This window comes from Cyprinus carpio, chromosome A8 (assembly GCF_018340385.1).
Source record: "Cyprinus carpio isolate SPL01 chromosome A8, ASM1834038v1, whole genome shotgun sequence".
NCBI classification, from domain to species: Eukaryota; Metazoa; Chordata; class Actinopteri; order Cypriniformes; family Cyprinidae; genus Cyprinus; species Cyprinus carpio.
Window position 1 is genome coordinate 11,120,335 of NC_056579.1, and position 23,634 is coordinate 11,143,968.

At 36.9% G+C, this 23,634-nt stretch overlaps 1 protein-coding gene across 3 annotated transcripts; it reads left to right on the top strand.

Moving 5' to 3' along the window:
• Positions 1 to 82: 82 nt before the first annotated feature.
• mad2l2 (mitotic arrest deficient 2 like 2) lies at positions 83 to 16,573 on the top strand. 3 transcript variants are annotated; one of them, XR_006160642.1, is made up of 12 exons: positions 83 to 408; positions 498 to 616; positions 794 to 865; positions 961 to 1,061; positions 1,149 to 1,243; positions 1,350 to 1,423; positions 2,546 to 2,638; positions 3,364 to 3,541; positions 7,195 to 7,284; positions 11,212 to 11,287; positions 13,407 to 13,609; positions 16,443 to 16,573. XR_006160642.1 is itself a non-coding variant. In XM_042762149.1 (8 exons), the coding sequence occupies exons 1-8, from the start codon at positions 369 to 371 to the stop codon at positions 3,400 to 3,402; spliced, it is 633 nt and encodes a 210-aa protein (XP_042618083.1). In that variant the 5' UTR covers positions 83 to 368; the 3' UTR covers positions 3,403 to 3,775. The 3 variants fall into 3 exon arrangements, 1 of the variants encoding a protein (XP_042618083.1); XR_006160643.1 differs by lacking the exons at positions 11,212 to 11,287; positions 13,407 to 13,609; positions 16,443 to 16,573 and having other exon boundaries at positions 7,195 to 7,353; XM_042762149.1 differs by lacking the exons at positions 7,195 to 7,284; positions 11,212 to 11,287; positions 13,407 to 13,609; positions 16,443 to 16,573 and having other exon boundaries at positions 3,364 to 3,775.
• Positions 16,574 to 23,634: the final 7,061 nt, after the last annotated feature.

Below are 23,634 nucleotides of genomic sequence, written 5' to 3' on the forward strand. Positions count from 1 at the left end.
TCCATTAAAGTGACATTATGCTTTGTTTTTGCGTTCCTCCACTCCGGAAGGTGGCAGCAGACACACAGCCACATAAGGCTGCTGTTCTCCTACAGATTACAGAAGAAAAGTGTAAATATTCTTCGAGGGGGGATAGTCTTCTGTGTTGTTTTATTATATGTTTGATTATATACTGTTTATTTGTGAATGACAGACATTTTCCCAATAATCGAACTGAGTGTATTATAGTTTTGTTTTTTGTATTTTCGTAGAGAACGGTATTTTTTTCTGAATACAACACTACCACACGCATTCTGGAGCAACCATGCATCTTTTATAAGCGAGACGCTCCTCTTTTCATTAAAATTTGTTGCATCTGTTACCTCACTATGGCCACTCTGACGAGGCAGGACCTTAATTTTGGGCAGGGTAACTTTCAGTTCATTTGTAAATGTAGTGCACTGTACAGTTTTCGAATAACGCCTCTGTGAGATTCTGATTGTATTGGTCATTTGCAGTTGTTGCTGACATTCTGTGTGAGTTTTTGGAAGTGGCCATTCACCTCATTCTCTATGTCAGAGATGTTTATCCATCTGGTATTTTTCAGAAAAGGAAGAAATACAACGTACCTGTGCAGGTAATGTTTGTAAGATTGATGTTAACACAGTAATGCAGCACTAACATAATGCATTACAGCTTGGCTTATTCATCATGGAGCGGGAAAAGAGAAATAGAGATAAAATGTTGAAGTTCCTGTATTTAGGAGCTGAATGGAAGTGATGATCTAAACACTTATATTTATTGTCTTTGACAGATGTCATGTCATCCTGATTTAAATCAGTACATTCAAGACACGCTGCATTGTGTCAAGCCACTGATAGAGAAGGTGAGCTTTTTATTTCATATTCGATAAATTTACATATTTGAAAGAAAAACAGACTGAACAATATAATATCATTCGTTTCTATCTCTACTGTGCAGAATGAGGCTGAGAAGGTTGTAGTGGTGATCATGGATAAAGAGCACCATCCAGTGGAGAGATTTGTGTTTGAGATCTCACAGCCTCCACTGCTGTCCATCAGGTGAGTGACAGTGGGTTCAGAGCTGTTAAATCAAGGTTAAAGTTGTGCATCTTTCTCATATGTGTGTGTTGGGTTTTGCTGTGTCAGCTCAGAGACTCTGCTGTCTCACGTGGAGCAGCTGCTGAGAGCGATGATCTTAAAAATCAGCGTATGTGATGCTGTTCTAGACAATAATCCTCCAGGTAGGAGCTCAGCTTTCACAAAATAGCCCTGATAATGACCTCACATTTATTAAACAAAGTTTGAATAGATTTTCATTTAAAATGAGCATTTTCTTTCACTCTGCAGGATGCACATTCACATTGCTTGTACACACCAGGGAAGCTGCCACAAGAAACATGGAGAAAGTTCAGGTCATCAAGGTGTGCTAAAACAGTTGTATATTTGAAAACTTTTTATTGTCTTTAATTGTAAAAGTGAACTTGCTGGAGATCCTGAGAACTTTCCTCAAAAAGACAGTCTACTAGTGATCTACGTTCAACACCGAAGCTTCGAAGCTTGCATCTAAAAAACAACACATTGCACATTGAAGCACTGTATCGGAGCTTGATTCGTTTTTAGAAAAGCACGTTATCTATGACGTCCGAAGCTTCATTCGCCTGAAAACCATGTGACTGCTTCAGTATCTGGCTCAAAATAAGTAAACCTCAGCGGCGTTTCCTTTACGTTTTAATACATTATGATGTGTTAGCATTGTTTAAAAAAAAAAAACATTTTTATCGTAATTTATATATTGAGCTAAAAAATGAACTTTGGCCAACAGTCTAAGGACTGAGGCAGAGTTAAAATAAACAGATCATAGATTTAGTTTATTTTCCTTATTTTAGTGCCAGTACACCGACACAAATGAATGACTTTGACGATAAACATTATTTATATAAAATATAATGAAACAAAGAATCCGTTGTAGAACCACATGTGAACCACTGGCTGTAAGGGAACATAAAACTTTGGAAGGTGTTATTTATTTTTATAACCGTTAGATCGCCACAACATAAACCATTTTAAAAAGCTTCGAGTAATGAACCTTTTTCTGATACGATTGTGTTGAAAGCTTCAACAGAACGATTCGTTTCGCCATCACTACAATCTAAATGCAAACCCGGTGTGAAGTCTGAGATTATTTTTTGTTGTTTTCAAACTTCATGAACTTTTGGCTAGATGATATGCACTAACTCGCTGCTGAGTCTAGGATTTCATTTCTTGTATTCATGTCGTTCTTTCACTAAAGGAATATTACACCAAAAAAGAAGATTCTGTCATTATTCACTCACCCTCATGGCATTCCAAACCTGTATGACTTACTTTCTTCTATAGAACATAAAAGATATTTTGAGATGAACCATTGTATTCTTTGTCCATATAACAGAAGAACTGTTTGGTGACCAGAATGATTTATTAAAGGATTCATTTTTGCGTTAACTATCCCTTTAAATTTCTAATCTCTGCAGATTCTTGTCTTATCAGTTTTGTGTATTTCACAGGATTTTCCATGGATTGTAGCAGATGAGCAGGAAGTTCACATGGAAGAGGCCAAACTCATTCCTCTGAAAACAATGACTTCTGATATTCTCAAGGTGAGACAAGTCATGGTGATGTCTTGTGATATTGTTTAGGTGGTTTGTTTACTTATATTATGTATTGTGGGTTAGATTTTATGGCCGGCAATACCACGACTGAGGTGCCCTTGAGCAAGGCACTGAACCCCCAACTGATGTCGTGGTGTAGCAGCATAAATGATACCCACTGCTCCGGGTGTGTGTTCACGGTGTGTGTGTGTTCACTGCTGTGTGTGTGCACTTTGTATGGGTTAAAAGCAGAGCACGAATTCTGAGTATGGGTCACCATACTTGGCTGTATGTCACGTCACTTTCACTTTCAACTACAGTGTGTCAGATTTCATTGCTTCCACCAAATTACAAAATGTTGATTCTCAAATCATGCTGGCCTGGTGATCATACATGATCATACAAACCTGTTCAAGCAGCCCAAGTACTACTGTCAGTAAAGTGAAAGAGGAACAAACTAAGTTAACACATTCTGATATTCATGTTACTTATTTCACTCACATTGTTGTGCTAATTGTATTATTTGAAAAAATAAAGAATTTCCCTAGTGGACTTTAGGACCCCACTGTGTGTGAAATCTTTAAAATAAGTATTTCAGAATCACAGGCAGAGCTCCATATTCTCTTTTTTGGGTCAGAGCAACCATGCTGACCACACCAACAGAACACAGTGTTCTTATAAATGTAAAACAGGGATTAACAAGTTCATGTTGTTTTTACCTACCCTGTTAACAGATGCAGCTCTATGTGGAAGAAAAAACACGGAAAACTTGATGCTCTGGATCACATGAAAGCTGCTGCGGGGGTGAAACACAGGAAACAGGATTTTTTATTTTTTTAAGAGAAAACAGGACTTTACATTTTACGGTTTGGTAACATGAAGTATATTGAGCTGGACTGTGCATCTTGTTAAGTAAGTAGAATTAATGTTTATCAGAATGTCTTGTGCCTCTATTTCATTTTAGCACTTTCTTGCTTAAGATCTGTCATTGTGCTGAAACTGTTTTATTTTTTAAAACAGTTTTGTAATCTTTCACTGCCTCTGCTTACCTCTGTCATGACTCCAGATGCTTGTTCACAAAGTGTTTACTGTGTGGTTGGGAGCACACAAAGTTTAAAAGATTAAAGTTTTGAATCTGCTTTTAAATTAGATTAAATTTATGATCATTTGTCTCTAAGCTGTTATTGTGAAATTTAAATTTTCCTAGTTATTCAAATAAATAGTTGGGGAAAATGGACAGTAAAACAAGACCATAGATGGAAGCAAAACTAAATGCATCCGGGAATGAAATTTTCTTTTTTTTTTTTCTTTTTTTTTTACTTTTTTTTTTTTTTTTTTATTGGAACAAAGAACACAAGGTTATCATGGATGCTACAATATCAGACAGTATCACAAAATAATTCCAACATCTTGATACACAATATCACAGTTTCCTCAATGGTTTACATACATAATCCATTTTTCCCACAACTTGTTACATTTGTCGAATTTGAGCCTTAATGTAAATGTAAGTCGCTCCATACTGTATATTTCATTTACGATCCCTAGCCATTGATCCTTCGTTGGAGGGTCAGTCTGCAACCATTTACAGGTTATTGCTTTCCTACCGCTTGCTAACAATATTTTTAATAAATATTTATCCTTGTCTACAATATTTCCTGGTATTTTACCTAAATATATAGTAGTGAACGAAAAATCAACCTCTACTCCCAATATTTTCCCAATCTCTGCCACTACTCCTTGCCAAAATAATTTTATTTTTGGGCATGCCCAGAAAATATGATAGTGATTAGCCATCGGGGTTTCACATTGCCTCCAACAAAAGCCACGGCTCTGTGAGCCTGTATGAAGTGCTGTTAATTTGGGAGTTATAAAAAATCTTACTAAATTCTTCCATCCAAATTCCCTCCAGGATCTTGAATTTGTGGTATTTGTCTGTATCACACATATGTCTATCCAGTCTTCATCTGTTATTTGTAAGTCAGACTCTTTCTCCCAGTTTTGTTTAATGTATATTGTTGAATAGGAATTAAATTTTCTTTTAATACTGTCAAGAATGGGATGAAAATTAAGAGAAGATTTTTACAACCTTACAAGTTTTATACCAAGGTATGTGACAACTTCTTTAACAGGGATCCCTTCAATTTCCTTGAAGTTAACACTCTTAAGCAGAAATAACTCACATTTGCAATTATTAATTTTGAGACGAGACACCTTAGAAAACTGTTTGTTTGACAAATATTTAATTAATTCCCAAAAATGTAAATTCCTTGAAAGTAATTCCTATTCACATAACAAGAAACAACCTGTGTGACAAGCAAAAAGAGAAAAATTGGGCAGCTTTGTCTAATACTCTTAGAAAGAAAAATAACATTACTTTAATGTCACATTAATCATTTTAACAGAGTTGCTCCTCTGTATACAGGGTTGTTATTGCCTTTATAAAAAACTCTTCAAATTGAAAGTATTCCAGTGTTTTGAATATAATTTTGTGTTCAGTTCTACTGTATCAAATGCCTTATTAATCATATGACGTTGCTGAAAAGAACATTATTTTGTGTATTTGATGTAATGCAATGTGTTTATGCGGTTTAGGGTTCAAAGAACACATTATTTTCCACATAATGTACATTATTGTTGTTCCTCTATCCCCCACCTTTCTGAAACGCGCCGATTTTTACAAAGCTTATCGTTCTGAAAAGCGAGGTGTACGTGGATTGGCCAGCTATCCAGTGCATTGTGATTGGCTGAACACCTCAAGCGTGTGACGGAAATGTTACGCCCCTTAACATACTGTAATGCCGTGACCGGGCATGACCAGAAAAAAACAATAAAACCCATTACAAACAAGGCATTTGTTGCATCCAGCGGGGACGTAATTACTGATTATAATGACTTATACTGTGTTTTTACATGTTGTGTATTGCGCTGTGTAAACATAAAACCAGGTCTGCATTTGTGATTGGAGAAACGACAAACAACAAGCGCTACTCTACACTGCTTAAAACTTGCGTTTGAATCATCGGTGGCAAATTCTTTAAATATAAAAAATATACTTACAGGCTGTGAGACAGAAGCACCAGTCTATCCTTGCAAAGTTGGAACTGCCTCACTTTATAGAACAGCCTTTGAGCACAGACCCATTGTAGGCTATTCTGCAGGTTCAGGAAACAGTCCTCCATAAAATGCATCACACATTGCGGGCTTGAGTGAGGAACAGCCAGTAGGCTTGAGAAAGGTGCGGCCGGCAGATTCAATGAAGGAGAGGCAGGCAGGCTTGGAGCAACCACATGTGACGACCCTAGGTTGGACTCCGCTTCATCCATGGTGAAAGCCGATCCACAGCACAAAGTTGATGTATTTCCTCAGCGACCAGCTCAGATCAGTTATTGATTCTCCTTTATGCCCTACCTTACTCGAAATGCATAAATTTTTACAAAGTTCATCGTTCTGAAAAGCGATGTTTACACTGATTGGCCAGATATCCAGTGCATTGTGATTGGACGAATACCTTAAGCGTGTGACGGAAATGTTACGCCACTTACCATACTGTGATGCTTTGTCCTGGAGCGACGGGACAAAATCAATAAAACCCATTATAAAAGAGGCATTTGTTGCATCCAGTGGGGACATAATTTATTACGGATTATAATGTCTTATACTGTCTTTTTACATATTGCGTCGCATCGCATCGCGCCGCATAAACATAAAACCATGTCTGCATTTGTGATCGGAGAAACAACAAGCGCTACTCTACACTGCTTAAAAACTCGCGTTTGAATCATCTGTGGCAAATTCTTTAAATATGTAATAGTACTTACTGTGAGTCAGAACAGCCAGCATTGTAGGCTACTCTCCCAGGATCAGGAAACAGTCTTCCATAAAATGCACTGCACACATCTGAATATTTGGGTTGAACTGTTCTGAAACAGTGTTGAAATGCAACTTAACCACTGATTTCTAGTTGTGTCCTCTTTTGGAAGGCCAAAGAAAGAAGTTTCACTTTCACAACGAAACACACAGCATCTTCACAACACGGTGGCGGCAGAGGCAGCAACAATAAAGTTACGCCTTCTTTCTTTGTGTAAACATTTGGGCGGTGTTATGTAAATCTTCCCAAAATGTGACATAGACATGTGGGGGGCATGTTTAAACGAGTTGTTTTAGGAGGGCATGGACTAGTCTTAACTTTTATAAAGAATATCTCTTTGGGTTTGAGACTTTAGTCTTTGGAACTTTAGGGATCTTATCTGTTCACGAACAGCTTGTAACACTCCAAATAGAAAGGAAAACTTGAAATTGCATCATATGAACCCTTTAAGGTAGGGTAGGGGTGGGTTAGGTCCTAAAAATCTTTTAAAGTATAGGCCTAATATATAGGCTATATAAATTGTATCTACTTTTACAAATGCATGCAAAGAATTAAATGCGTCTTGATCTGAGGCACAGGGCAAAAAGATGAAAAGCTATTCAACACAGCAACACCTCTTTAGTGAAATGAAACTGAAATGAAACTCAAGGCACATGATTGGCTTCTGTTTTTTGTTTTGTTTTTTCACATCTAGGGGATTTCCACTGCAGTCAGGGCAGTCTCCACTTTTAAAAACAGGGTTATTCTAGCCCCCTCTGTGTTTGGTGTGCCGCGCATTTACTAGGTGAGTAAAAACTCAGATAGCGTTATTCTAGCCCCCTCTGTGTTTGGTGTGCCGCGCATTTACTAGGTGAGTAAAAACTAAGGTGGTTAAAGTGTTTATGATGTTTTTTTTGTTTTTTTTATATAGTTTAAGTTCTATATAGAAGAAAAAACACAGAAAACTTGATGCTCTGCTAGTGGATCATATAAAAGCAGCTGCAGGGGTGTAACAGAAAACAGAAACTGATTTTGTTTTTTTTAAGTGAAAACAGGTTTGTTTACATTTTACATTTTCAAATGAAGTATATTGAGCTGGACTGTGCATCGTTAAGAAAGTAGAATTAATGTTTATCAGAATGTCTTATGCCTCTATTTCATTTTTAGCACTGGTTGCTTAAGATCTGTCATTGTGCTGAAACTGTTTTATTTTTTAAAACAGTTTTGTAATCTTTAACTGCTTCTGAATACCTCTGTCATGACTCCAGATGCTTGTTCACAAAGTGTTTACTGTGTGGTTGGGAGCACACTTAAAGTTTAAAGATTAAAGTTTGAAACTGCTTTTACATTAGATTTAACTTATGGTCATTTTTCTGGTTTTTGTGAAACCTGTTATTGTGAAAGTTTCATGCTGGTTATTAACTAACATAATAGAAATGCTGTGTACACATTATGTGAATCATCCAAACATCCAAGGGCACAAATAATAGCCATTAACCACAACACCAGACAAAGAACCAGGGAAAACACAGGGGTTTAAATACACATGTCAAAAAGCCTAACAAGGGGGTAGAGCTAATACATTCCTATGGTAACAAGCAAAATTCACAAGGCTTGCCATCCACAATCTACTTGGCTGTTTGTTATCCTACTGTTTTTATTTCTGATTTTTCAACAAGCAAACACTTTTTGATATTAGAATCGCAATTGAAATATCAATACCGAAGGACCTAAGGGAATCTTATAGTAGTTTTCCTCCGCCTTTGTCTACTATTCTGGAAAGCTTATGCCAGCTACCCTGTGCTTTTCCCGGGAGAAAACAAGGTGGTGTACTTGTCAAATGGAAATCTGACAAGTACCTGGCGTCTGGCTGTGTCCCATTCCTAGCCCACTCTTCGCCACTATGAATTAGTCCGGTTTCGGGATCACTAATTTTTCTTGGCATTGCCTGGAGCCATTGTACTGTTGGATTCAGCCTGTTGTACCTGTTTTCCACTCAACTCCCCCTCAGGTACATGTGCCTCGTTTGCGCAGAGGTGGTGTGGATCTAACGAATCTTCAGCCACTATGTTATGCATCACAGTCAGCTTGTGACCTGATTGTGGTCAAAATGGCTCTGGTTTACTCAAGATTGATAGTAAATAAGTCCTTTATATTGAACGACTTTTTTACTTCACGAGGTCTGGACTTTTTATTTGTGACTGAGTCACGGCTTAATGTTGAGGATCTCAGTCCCTTCTCTGAGCTTGTGCCACCAGAGTGTACCTTTTTTAAATCTCCTCTGACTGCTGGTCGAGGTGGAGGACTTGCATCAGTTTTTAAAAGACATTTTGGCTGCCAGAGACTGCCGACTAATGTGTACTTCAGTTTTGAACTGCTGTTGTTGCAAATTGAATCAACAAACCCTGTGCTATGTGTGCTGGTTTACCATCCTCCTAAATTACATAAGGATTTTATTTCTGAGTTTACTGATTTTTTAGGAGATATCACGACAAAGTATGACAGACTTCTAATTCTTGGGGATTTTAATATTCATGTTTGCTGTCCTTCAAACTCTCTGGCCAATGAATTCTTAAATCTTATTGACTCTTTTAACCTTGTTCAGTCTGTGACTGGGTCAACACATGAACATGGTCACAAGTCTGTTGTGTTTGAAATCTCTCTACCTAGGCTTGCTATTAAACCATGTATTGCTGCTCGCTGCCTCCGTACAGTGTATTCTGAAACTATTAATGATTTTTGCACTGCTTATAATGATGTTTTTTCTTCTTTAAATTTGAATTCTGTAGACTTAACATCCCAATTGTGTGCTGAAGAGTTACTTTTTTTGTTTAATTCTACATGCACCAATAACTTAGATTCTATTGCACCTTTGAAGGGTAAGCGTGTAAAACATAAATTGAAGCCTTGGCTAAATGAATCCACTCGTGCCCTCCGACAGATTTGTAGAGGAGCAGAGTGCAAATGGAAGAAAGACAAGCTTCAAATTTCTTATGAGATTTTTAGGGATTCCTTAGCTTACTTTCAGAAAGTTTTAAATAGAGAGAGGGCTAATTATTTTTCCGAAGTCATTGAAAAAAAAAAATCGGTACAAGCCTAGAGTTCTGTTCAATATGTTAAATTCTGTTAATATTCCTCCTGCTTCTGATTGTCTTGTCGCCTACCTACAAACTTACGAAAATCATTTTATTGAGAAGACTGAAGACGCTAGATCATCTGTTCAACTACCGGATTACGATCCATCAGCTCCATCTACATGCTCTGCTGTGTTCAATCAGTTTGAGCCTGTATCTCTTGCAACCTTGGTGGAGATCGTTGAACATTTGAAGTCTACAGTCTGCCCTCAAGATATTATCCCTACTCGTATTTTTAAACAAACCTTTAGTGTTATTGGTCCGAGTGTCATGTCTATAATGAATTGTTTTGTCTTGGGCTCTGTTCCTGTCTATTTTAAACATGCAATAGTGCAGCCTCTTATTAAAAAATCTAATTTGGATCCTATAGTTTCAAATCTAATTTGGATCCTACTAATTTGGATCCTCAAAATTTTAGACAGATTTCGAAACTTTCCTTTTTTTCAAAAATTTTAGAGAAAGTAGTCTTCACTCACAGACTTTCTTAGAGAAAAATTCATTATTTGAGGTTTTCCAGTCAGGTTTTAGGGCAAAACACAGTACAGAATCGGCACTCTTAAAAGTCTATAATGGTATTTTATTAATTGTTTCTTAAAACTAAATGAAAATAAAACAGAGATTATTATTTTTGGGCCGAGTGAGACTGTTAATCTTGTCCCTCTGGTCTCATATAATAAGATAGTGGCGAAAAATCTGGGTGTTTTATTTGACAAAGCTTTTAAATTCGATAATCAAATAACTGCTGTCATTAAATCCAGCTTTTTTCACTTGAGACTTCTGGCTAAAGTTAAGATATTTCTGTCTTTTAAAGATCTTGAGAAAGTCATCCATGCCTTTATTTTTTTAAGGGTTGACTATTGTAATTCTCTGTAGGCAGTTCAAAATGCAGCAGCTAGGATGCTAAAAGGCACTCAAAAATGAGAACACATCACTGCAATCTTATTTTCTCTACAGTGGTTGGCAGTACGTTTCCAAATAGAATTTAAGCTTTTATTGTTTGTTTTTAAATCATTTAATGGTTTGGCACCGCCTTACCTCACAGACCTTCTACAACGACACATGCCTACTAGATCCCTTAGGTCCTCTGATCAGCTGCTTCTTATTGTTCCTAGATCTAGATTAAAACTTTGGGGTGACTGGGCTTTTTCGGTAGTTGCATCTAGACTGTGGAATTGTTTACCTCTGCATGTTAGAGCACCTCCAACTTTATTTTCATTTAAAACTCAGTTAAAAATTCATTTATTATCTCAGGCTTTTAATTCAAATGGGCATTGAAGAGTGTCAATGAACTTTTTGTTTTTACTCTGAATTTATCATTGTATGTTTCTATTTTTTTTTTTTTTTTTTTTTTTTTTTTTTGTACAGCACCTTGGGCAGCAGCTGTTGTATTAATGTTTGCTTTGTAATTGAAATAAAAATATATTGTTGTTTTTATTAGGGAACTAACAAGAGGTGCAACAAGGGAAACAGGAAAAGTTTCTCAATACCAAGTGCACAAAGTTCGGACTTGAGGCCTTGGTAGTTCAAACTTGGCAGATTCAAACCACTGTCTAAAAAACAAAGATCTGTTTCAGTGCGTGATATTCTTGTTATTCCAGATGCAAAAAGAGTAAGGAGAGAACATCACATCAAAAGGACTTGCCTGTGAAAACTGAATCATTTATCATTTATCAGGTATTTTGTTAATGTCAAAACTACATTCAAGAAAAATTAAATGATACCGCCCAGTTATTCAAATAAATATTTAGGGAAAATGGAAAGTAAAACACAACCATAGATGGATGCAAACCTATTTGCATCCGGGAATTAAATTTTCTTTTAATACTGTCAAGAATGGGATGAAAATTAAGAGAAGAGTTTTACACCCTTACAAGTTTTACACCAAGGTATGTGACAACAACTTTAACAGGGATCCCTTCAATTTCCTTTATATAATATTAGAGAAAAGACATTTGTAAATTGTTGTCCCCTTGTGGTATCAATGAATTGACATGTTACATGCTGTAAAAATGATATACAAATCCGATTCCAAAAAAGTTGGGACACTGTACAAATTGTGAGTAAAAAAGGGATGGAAAAATGTACAAATCTCATTGACTTATATTTTATTCACAATAGAATATAGATAACATATCAAATGTTGAAAGTGAGACATTTTGAAATGTCATGCCAAATATTGGCTCATTATGGATTTCATGAGAGCTACACATTCCAAAAAAGTTGGGACAGGCCGGAAAAGTTAAATGTACATATAAGGAACAGCTGGAGGACCAATTTGCAACTTATTAGGTCAATTGGCAACATGATTGGGTATAAAAAGAGCCTCTCAGAGTGGCAGTGTCTCTCAGAAGTCAAGATGGGCAGAGGATCACCAATTCCCCCAATGCTGTGGCAAAAATAGTGGAGCAATATCAGAAAGGAGTTTCTCAGAGAAAAATAGCAAAGAGTTTGAAGTTATCATCATCTACAGTGTATAATATCATCCAAAAATTCAGAGAATCTGGAACAATCTCTGTGCATAAGGGTCAAGGCCAGAAAACCATACTGATGCCCGTGATCTTCGGGCCCTTAGACGGCACTGCATCACATACAGGAATGCTACTGTAATGGAAATCACAACATGGGCTCAGGAATACTTCCAGAAAACATTGTCGGTGAACACAATCCACCATGCCATTCGGTGTTGCCGGATTAAACTCTATAGGTCAAAAAAGAAGCCATATCTAAAAATGATCCAGAAGCGCAGGCATTTTCTCTGGGCCAAGCCTCATTTAAAATGGACTGTGGCAAAGTGGAAAACTGTTCTGTGGTCAGATGAATCATAATTTGAAGTTCTTTTTGGAAAACTGGGACGCCATGTCATCCGGACTAAAGAGGACAAGGATAACCCAAGTTGTTATCAGAGCTCAGTTCAGAAGCCTGCATCTCTGATGGTGTGGGGTTGCATGAGTGCGTGTGGCACGGGCAGCTTACACATCTGGAAAGGCACCATCAATGCTGAAAGGTATATCCAAGTTCTAGAACAACATATGCTCCCATCCAGATGTCGTCTCTTTCAGGGAAGACCTTGCATTTTCCAACATGACAATGCCAGACAACATACTGCATCAATTACAACATCATGGCTGCGTAGAAGAAGGATCCCGGTACTGAAATGACCAGCCTGCAGTCCAGATCTTTCACCCATAGAAAACATTTGGCGCCTCATAAAGAGGAAGATGCGACAAAGAAGACCTAAGACAGTTGAGCAACTAGAAGCCTGTATTAGACAAGAATGGGACAACATTCCTATTCCTAAACTTGATCAACTTGTCTCCTCAGTCCCCAGACGTTTGCAGACTGTTATAAAAAGAAGAGGGGATGCCACGCAGTGGTAAACATGGCCTTGTCCCAACTTTTGAGATGTGTTGATGCCATGAAATTTAAAATCAACTTATTTTTCCCTTAAAATGATACATTTTCTCAGTTTAAACATTTGATATGTAATCTATGTTGTATTCTGAATAAAATATTGAAATTTGAAACTTCCACATCATTGCATTCTTTTTTTTTTTTCACAATTTGTAAAGTGTCCCAACTTTTTTGGAATGGGTTTGTAGAAGTGCCTGGTGTTTATTTTTGATATCCTTGGTTTTTAGTAGTAGGCGTGAAAGAGACATGTTACATGGCCACAGTTGGTACAAAACATTGTTGTACATGCCAATTAGTAATATGTTTAAAGCATTTTTTATAGGTTCTGGCACAATTTCTGTCTCTATTTCTAAAAGCTATCTAAAATACATTTCTTTTTCAGCTCTGTAAGAAAAAAGAGGGCAAAATGATCTCCTCTGGACCAGCGACGATTCTGTTAGTTCCCTGATATGTACATAAGCTACACCTTCATTCATCCATCAACATTACTACCTCTCCTTGTCATCAAAATCGTGTTTTGTATGGCTACTTGTAATAATGCAGAATATGAAATTAATGGAGAATGTTGCCCCATGTGTGATCCAGGTATGTCATCCTTCACTCATCACCACAACATTTCCATGAGGTCTGATTTAATGTGGTCATATGATATTTTATAATCATTTCTCACATGGTACCAGTCAGGCTTTGAATGGTCTCATCATTATTGCTGATGAGCCTAATAACTGTAATAAGCTCGTAAAAACAATCTATTATAGTTAAAACAATTGATATTGATAAAACAATTTATTATATGGTCAGGGCCTTGTTAAAAATAAATGTCAGCCCTTCAGTATTTCTTAAGTATTTTTGGTAGGCTAGCAGCAGCAGGTGCTGTGATATTGGCAAAAACTACACGTGTTGGGTTTGTTCCCTTTATCTGGACATAATAGCAATTCTTTCTTCTTGCATGACTGGGCTGGCCAAGTTGTTGAGATCTGTTTATATTTACTTATATAGTAGTTTTATTTCACAGTGTCAAGGGACATTTTATTTTTCATTATATGACCTCATGTTACTTATTTGACAGATTATAGTATTTTAGCAGCATAATCAGCATTTAGACTTAATAGTCCAGGTCAGTGGTTCCCAACCATGTTTCAGGAAGCTCCAAAAGTACACAAAAATTACTTAAAAATGTTTACATTTTACATAAATAAACAGAGATACGATAAATACATTTACACAAACATACAAATATATGATTACCTTAATGTGGCAACTTTTTAAACATTCTTTTTTTGTTCCAGGAAACAGAAAAAAATAAATTACCTTAATGACAGTAAATGTTGTTTTACTGTCTGTGACAATAATTTTTCTATTAGTAAAATGAGAAAATCAGCATTGCATGAACAAACAAATTTACATTGGCTCAACAAAGTATCTTTATTGAGCAGAACTAAAAATCTATTGTTGAGAAAACTCAAAAGTCTTACCGCATTAAGTTGCCTTACTTTTTTAAGTATTCTCAACAGTTTATTTTTTACAGTGTAGTTTGTTATAGAAAAACTAGTTATGCTTAGAGTCCAGAGCCTCGATCATAACATTATAACAGGCACCTTCCTAGCAGAGAGACCTGAACTATTGCGGGACCCAACACAGCAGATTTATGGTCAACATCTTGCTATCCTGGGCCTCTTTGTAGAATTTGGCTCTTTTGTGTTGTTTCAACACTGTTCTGATTAAATCTTAGATTGTCTGATTCACTCTATCCTAAACCAGAGATATTCAATTAGCGTCAAGTCTGGGCAACTTTTATAGAGTAGTCCCTAAGGTACTCCTGCATTGTCTTGGCTGTGTGCTTAGGGTGATTACCCTGTTGGAACTGTTGGAACTTTCAGCCCAGTCTCAGGTTCTGAGTGCTGTGGACTAGGTTTTCATTAAGAATATCTTTTTATTTTGTTGATCTTTCCTTGAAATTATACATATGGGATTACCAGTAGGGAATTTATACATATGGGGCACCTAGCCCAGTACAGGGGCTGACCGAATGGGCATACAACTCAATTACTGGGCCTGTCATGAGACTCCTAAGATAAGTCCAACTGCTAGAGGGTGCTGGAGGATGCTTGAATCCAAGTTTCACCAACTGGGGGAATTTCACATAGAGAGAAGAATGGTGCTTGAAATCCCTCCTGGAGGGAAATGGCGCAGCAAGCGAGATACTAAGCCATCCTTCCTGCAAGTTACCTGTTTGTACCCAACACAAGGAAAGAAACAGGCTCTACACAGAGACACAGTAAAATCTTTTTTACTACTTACTTAAAATCTTTTTTACTACACAGTAAAATTTTGCGAAGGTGTTAAGTGTCACCCAGCTCACAACTTTACATATGTCTGCCAGAGATGCGCCACACAAACAAAGCCCAGGCTGTGTCTGGTACACCAAGGCGATGGCATCCATTATCCAGTGTGCCAACCTATGCTTGGAGACAGCCATTCGCTTCTTGCAAGTTTACCACCTTTTCCCAAAAGAAAATGGTGGGTACTTTGGGCACATATCCAGGCCGGGGTCTCAGGACAATGTCAGAGTAAGCTGGCCCAAATTCCAGGCATGTTGCTGACATAGAAAGCCTGCAGGTCTCCCACCCTCTTGATAGTGTCAGGAGTGCTCTCTTAAAAGACAGGATCTTAAGATCAACTACCTCAAGCGGCTCAAAGTGAGCTGTCTGCAGTCCAGAAAGGACTACAGGATCCCAAGAGGAGTTGAGGGGCGGCCTTGTCGGATTTAACTTCCTGGCACCCCTAAAGAACCTGATGACCAGATTGTGCAATAGTGGCGATGTAGACATTCAAGGTGAAAGGTGACAGCCTCTGATCCAATCTCCCTTGGAGAAAGGAAAGTACTAACCAGATCAGGCATCTCTGTGGGTCTTCCCCTTGGGAAGAACACCAGTCAGTGAACAGACTCCACTTCAAATCATAAGCAGGCCATGAAAAAAAGGCTTTAGTAATAATGTCTACCATCACAGGTAGAGTCCTGGTTGCTCCAAACTTCTTCCGTTCAGGATTATGGAGGCAAATGCCCCTGTGAACCTTAAATGCAGCAGAATTTTTTTGTAGTCTTTCCCAGATCTATGTCTCAGCACAATCCTGTCTCTTGGCTTTGCAGACCTCATGGTTTGGTTTTTGCTCTAATATGCATTTTCAGCTGTTAGACCTTAAATAGACAGTTGTGTGCCTTTCCAAATCATGTCCAATCAATTGAATTTGCCAGATGTTAACTCTGTTATTTACAAAAGTTTTTTTGTAAAAAACTTTTTTTGTAAAAACAAAAAAACTTTTTTTATTTACAAAAGTTTTTTTGTAAAAAGTTATTTACAAAAGACATGTCTAAATAATGTGTTAATTATTAATGGTAATCATTAATGTTGTCTAGGAAAGCAAGTTAAGAACCATTGTGATGCGTACACAAGCACAACATGTGATGCATGTCCTGTGATGACCTACACTGATGTTCCTAATGGATTCACAAAATGTCTGCCATGTTTTGTCTGTGATTCAAGTGAGTAACCATTTATTTTGCATTTCTTTTTAGTGAGTCATGGTGGTTTCATGTCACCCCTTGCTTTTAAATATATTAAAAATATATTAAATATATTAAAAAAATAAAATAAAAAAAAATTCACCAGATGACTTAAGATTGGTTAATTTGTTTTTAATTTTTATTGAATTCTTGTTTTGAGTTTGAATAAGGCATGTATGTCAATATCAGATACAGTGTGTGAACCTCTTCCAGGTTATTACTGTATAGACTTGCTCTCCAACTGTAAAAAGGCCATGAAACATTCAACCTGCTCACCTGGCCAATACATCAACCAAACCGGTGAGTCTGTTATCATTCAAACACCTTTATTATACAACCACAAAAACTGACAGGCTCAGATGACGTCTGAGATCAATAACTCTGCTTGTATTTATATTATTATATATTATACATTATACATATAACTATGACTAACAGCACCTGACAAAACCACCCAAAAATCTACTGAATTATGTTTAAGTAAATTATTAGTTATGTATTTAAAAGGGTCATATGATGCGATTTCAATTTTTCCTTTCTCTTTGGAGTGTTACAAGCTCTTGGTCCATGAAGAAGATTTTGTAAAGTTGTAAAGACTAAAGTCTCAAATCCAAAGAGATATTCTTTATCAAAGTTAAGATTCTGCTACGCCCCCCTAAAACGGCTCATTCAAACACGCCCCCACATGTCTACGTCACTATGTGAAAATATTTGCGTAATGCCACCCAAATGTTCACGCAAAGAAAGAAGGCGTGGTTTCAGTAACTGCAGTTAGTGTTGAAGCAGTCATGTTAGGGAGATGCTGTGTCTATCTAAGCGAAAACAAAAGCACTTTATTTGGCCTTCCAAAAGTAGATGCATTTAGGAATCTTTAAGATTACTTACAACAGAACAGCAACGCATTTTATGGACGCCCATTTCGTGAACCTAGAAGAAGAGGTAATTCAGACTTTGCTACAACAATCTGGCGCTTCTGAATCAGCTACTGTAACTATGTTTTGTTAATAAAGTATTTGCTATTGACTGTTCAAATGAGTTTTGCACTTCCTGTGTGTGTGTGTGTGTGTGTGTGTGTGTGTGTGTGTGTGTGTGTTTGTGTGTGTGTGTGTGTGTGTGTGTGTGTGTGTGTGTGTGTGTGAGAGAGAGAGAGAGACAGGGTCAGACAGTGGAGTGAGCTGTCTTAACCGCTTGTGTACTGCAGATATACCAGTAAACCATGGCTAAAATAATACTGCTATTTTTGTTGAAAGTTTGTGGGGTTTTGTTATTATGTTATTTTTACATATCCAAGTGCACACACACAGCAGGTAGAAGTGAACACACTGTGAACACACACCCGGAGCAGTGGGCAGCTATATATCCAGCGCCCGGGGAGCAACTGGGGGTTCAGTGCCTTGCTCAAGGGCACTTCAAGATCAGATCAGACTACACTTGTCAGAATGAGGGACTTTGTAGAAAACCACGTGTTTGAGAGAGGCGGGGCATAGAGGACCTACAATTATGTACAGTATTTAAAAAACTATGTGTTTTTTGAACATTAAAACGTGTCAACATATTCTGTTACACCAAATACACAAAATAATGATCATAAAAAAGCATCATATGACCCCTTTAAGTATAGAATCTGACACACAAAGTTGAAACTCAAGTACTAATACTGTGTATTTCTGCATCTGTTTCTGTAGGAACAGAATTTAGAGATACAATGTGTAAAGACTGTCCTGTTGGTTCATATTCAGATGGTACATTTTGCAAATTGCATACAAAGTAAGTATCATTATAACTTTGCTATTCCACTCATTCTCAAAATGAAATTTGTACCTTTTTTTTTTTTTTTTTTTTTTTTTTGCTTCAATGGATTTTGTGGTTAAATCAAGCTATTTTCTCTTAAGAGATATATTTGCTATTCACCTTAAACATCACTCTCTAACAGCTGTGAATCTCTTGGAAAAACAACAGTCAAAGCAGGAACTGAGACATATGATGTTGAATGCAGTAATGGAAGATCTTTTTTACGAATTGTGATTCTGTCTTTGTGTGTATTTGTGTTGCTTGTCATAATTGCAACTATTATAAAAAAGAAAAAATAAGCAGGACAGTGGAGCAAGTCAAGTTACTCCTCCCCAAGATTTGCATCTGTACATAACTGATTCCCACAACACAGTCTAAAAAGTCAGAAATATGTTTATAAACCAACAATTAAAGTGATCTTTCTGTGTTCATTGACATAAAATAACATTATTTTTTAACCGTCTCTTTAATTATTTACTGGCTTGCCACAATTTTGTAATGTCTTGAAATAGTAATTATCTATGTACATTCACTTATGTGTCTTCCATCTGACCAGCTGTTTACTCCCTTGTCATTATTTTATTAGAATAAACGTGTATAATTGCAAGGCAAAATATATTCTTACTAAACTGAATAAAGCACTTCTTATAATCTTCAGTCATGATTATTTGCATGTGCTGATGTGGCACAGATCAAATCAAAGTATCAAAATCAAATCAATTTGAGCACGATTTAAACCCAGATGATTGTAACCATTCTTAAGTTCGTCTGCCTTGGGGAAAGCTAGCGTGTCTCCAACATAGTGATAACACTCGTTGCCTTCTCTAGTGCAGCTCAACCAGGTCTTGTCCCATTCATCGATATTTGTGATATCACAAATCCCGGAAAATATGCGTTGTAGTCCAAACGAGTCGTTCGTTGTAGTTTTTGAAAAGTGATAAAATATCTCCTTTTGAACTGGACTTTGAGCTTTGTAACTGTGCAGATCTTTTTTATGCTCAAACAGCAACATTACAGACTAATTAAAGTTGAAAAAGTGAAAAAGCATAATAAGACATATGTATTAATATGTAATTAATACATATTTTACATGCTAAGAAAATGAGAGCAACCATTTTTAATCATACTCAACAGGTTGTGGGTTCAAGTTTTCCCGGGTCAGTGCGCCGTGCAACAAGTGGGCGGGCAATATTCTAATGTTTCATGTTGAGGTCAACATGAAATGGCTTGGGATTCGTTTTAAAACCAGCTTGTTTAAATGACTCAGAGTCAACTCTTTCTTTTGAGAGACAACTTTATACACGGGGCATTTTCAGATTTAAAACTTTGCAGGATGTTTTCAATCAATTAGAGCTGTGTTACACACTGCATGAAAGGTAATTTTCAAAAATCCATAATAGGGGCACTTTAAGTAGAAAAGTAAAGAAGATTTTTAGCTGAAACTGTGGTCATCTGTGATTCATAAAATGCAAGTCAACAGCTACCAGCACTTTAAGAATAAACAATATACATTAAACATAATACTTTAAAAATCTTCATGTTGATGGAAAACTGAAAAATACAACTGCATAGTCAACCCACCCTCATATATTGATAAACTGAATCTCAACCAGCATTAACAGATGAGTTCACTGTGGTTTCCTCTTTTTGGTGTCACTACAGACTAACTCTGACACCATGTCCTTACCAAGCTTGGCACAACAAGATTTCAGTGACAACAAATTTGACTGTCCAGACGTGAAAATAAGACATGGCATGACATAATCAATCACAAAACACAGCCGGGTGGTGTTCAGGAAGTTTTCCTTAAAGCAGTGAGACATTGTACTACAGATTGTTTCCTGTGACAGCCATCGACTCTCGTGTGCTCCTCCATTGTGTCAATCCAATAGGAGAGAATTCAGCTTACCCCACTCTGGGACACACCAAAGTGTTCAGCAAGATCTCCCTGAATTAAATTCAATTTCAGCTTCATCATGGTCATCAGAATTTGATCCATTATGTGCATCTTAAAATTGGTAGAGTAGAACTGCTGCAGATATTTAGCTTTCTCTTAAAAGAAACTATGGGTAAAGCCAGTGTACAATAAAGAGCTAGTGTCATTCTTGAGAATGGAAAAGGCTAAGGTGTTTTCACTGCTGAACTGTGTTGTCTTGTGTAACATTATCTTATCCCCGAGGCATAAGTGTGGTCTGCCAATGCCTGAAACTCCCATTGAGTGCAGGCATCACTATGCTGTGGGGACAGCAGCTACAATGGAAATGTCTGTGTAGTCTCATTATAGTCACCTTGCTCATCATCTGCAAAACACAACACAGCAGCAAAATCGCCTGTTTCACACATACTCTGTTTGCAGTGCATATCGATGCAATTTTTTTTTCCATACAAATGTTAACAGCTTTCACACAACGCACGCGGATGTGGTCTGACAATGCATTCCAAGAGCGATGCGTATACAGTCTATTCTTGCTGTGCTGCAAGCGCAGAATAATAGATTGTTTGTGAGCAAAATGAACATTGATTGACACAAATTTTTAATAATTTCATTATATACGCATAATTAAAGTGTAATATGTTCTACAGTTACTAAATGTCATGAAAAATAAATGAACAAAAACAGTCCCAAGACTTGCAAAATGCGATCAGATATGATTTTTCCCCCTAATGAAATACATTTTGTATCGTTGGAGGGAAAGGGGAGGGGAGAGACACTCACATCTCAGCATTCTGAAGTATTTCATGTGCCGGTGTCCTGACATTTTATCCTACCCATCAGATTTTCCTCCCAGGGTTTACTGCGCATGCGCACATCAATATTGCGTCCTTTTTCTCATGCTGAACAACATTTAATGTATCTGCATTACTGTAAGGGTAGGTTTAGAGTTGGGGTAGGTGTAGACTTTAATAAAAAGACAATCTAATTAGTAGAAAAAAATTATTTATTGTTGGCTTCCTGTAGCTGTATACCTTCTAGCTACAATCGCAAATATAACACATGATTACTGTATTTGCATTACTGTAAGGGTAGGTTTAGGGTTGTGGTAGGTGTAGACATTAATAAACCATAACTTTACAGTAGCATTTTTCGTTGTCGAATTGTACTACCCACTGTTTTAATGGAAGGTAGCAAAATCTGACAGGGTAGAACAAATCAACAGAACACTGGTCAATAATGTCAAGATGAAGTTCGAAGATAAGGTGGTAATATGCCCCAAGTTGTCTTCTCCACTGGTTGAGTGAGTGAACCCACACTTGTCTCGACCTTCTCCGTAATCTTCGTAGGAAATATAGAGCGCAACCGCCTTTCTCCTGTCAACAACACACACTACATGCAAAATAAAGAGAATCATAATGCTGATGAAGCCTTTTCAAGAAATTTAAAAGCATTTCAATTTACAATACACAGAATGGGAAACTACATACCCATTATTGTATTTATTTTACATAAAACCCCCGGATCGAATGGGCGTCAATAGCGCACTACAAACGTGTCCTGTGTGTGAAAACCCTTTCTGCTTCTGCAACGCATACGCACTGCACACAGTGTAAGTGTAAAACAGGCATAAGTCGGGTGCTAATGAAAAAACGATAAATCACTTATTTACACAAAGTATTACAATAAAAGTGGCAAAGTATTTTGTACATGGTACCATGGTTTCTGAGGTGCAGTACAGTAGTATTTACATTCAATACCATTACAGTACCTTTAGCACTTTTTTGTAACACTGTTTGCCACTGTTAAACAACTACAGCTCAGCAATAAATATTATTCATGCCCAACTGAAGTATCCAAAAGTGTGGATTATGATAAAAACAAATATCTTCCTGGTATTTTTTACACTTAAAGGTGGGGTAAGTGATTTCTGGTAGCCAATGTTGATATTTCAAATCACCAAAACAAACATGTCCCTACCCCAAAAGGGGTATTTTGATAGCTCTCCCCCACACATAAATAGCTGAAGGGTACGACAATATGATTGCAGATGAACAAACAAGCATACATGACACACGAGCATATTCAAGAAAAAGCCAACATATATTAGTTCTGTGAAACAAAACCAATGTTACTCACCTATCGAGAAGCAGCAAAGGAACCTCGGCGTCCGATCGCAGGCCTTCCCGCTCCTTGAGTTCTCTCCAGCACTGGAAAGCTGATCCGATATTTAAACGGATCCTACTTCTTGCCTTATCATAAGCCTTCTTTTGTTCAGCATACGGTTTCCTCTTTTGTTTTTTTATCCACCATCTCTATCTTTGTCGTCGCTCGGCTCGGCTAATGTCCGTCCTGTGCACTGAACACTCTCTCCTCCCCATCATGATCATGACGTCCTTACTGCTGATTAGCTACAAGTTTGTTTTGGTACTCGGCCCAACTCAGTTTTCTAAAGCGTTTTTGAACAAACACATACCCCACCTTTAAACCAGCTATTATGGCACATCCTAACTGTGCAAAGGACACCAGTAGTCCATTTTAAAAGTTAACTAGCCAGTCAAAACTACACAGTCATTGCAAAACTACAGATTCACAATACAGCTACGATTAGTGGAAGTGCAATATGATTATAAACGTGTTTAAAGTTTTGATTCATGCTTATTATTTTTTTATAAATGCGTTATTAATTTTTTTGATTTAGCTTATTATTTTTCAATCCGTGACCATTGTTTGCTATTCTGAAAACTTTGATTTCATTTTTAAATCTCGTGCAATATATTTTTACTTGTGTTTTTAAATTTTGTAATTTATCCATATATGGATAAATATTAATTTTGCTGTTAAAAACAAAGAAACCGTGTAGGAGAGTGGTTATTATGTTCGAACACTGCAAACACAGTGAGAAACTATATTTGTGCAGTATGCGCATGTCAAAAAAAAAAACCTATTCCGATTTTAAGCTTGTGACATTTTTATTTTTTTGCATTTCAAGCATCTTAACAAAACAAAATAGGCTAACATAAACACGACTGTAAGTCCTCACAGACTGCGAGATTCATATTATTCATACAATAAAAGAGAAATAAACCACCACAAGACATTAATCCAAATAAAATAAAATAAAAATATATTCATGCAACCATAAACAATGTGATTAAATAAAAATCACACTTATTAAACAAATCACATAATTTCTTGGTCTTATCACATCTCATAATTTTCAGGACCTCTGTATACATGGCAAGCTCTTTTTTAAAAACATTAAACTGGGGTGCTGTTTTCAGAACTTTACATTTGTGAATAAAGTATTTTAATATGAGA

Excerpts from the sequence above, each read along its gene's own strand:
- mad2l2 (XM_042762149.1), top strand. The coding sequence starts at position 369 with ATGGCCACTCTGACGAGGCAGGACCTTAATTTTGGGCAGG. Across the intron at positions 409-497 it reads GGACCTTAATTTTGGGCAGG|TTGTTGCTGACATTCTGTGT; the intron begins GTAACTTTCAGT and ends GGTCATTTGCAG. Across the intron at positions 1,424-2,545 it reads AGAAAGTTCAGGTCATCAAG|GATTTTCCATGGATTGTAGC; the intron begins GTGTGCTAAAAC and ends TGTATTTCACAG.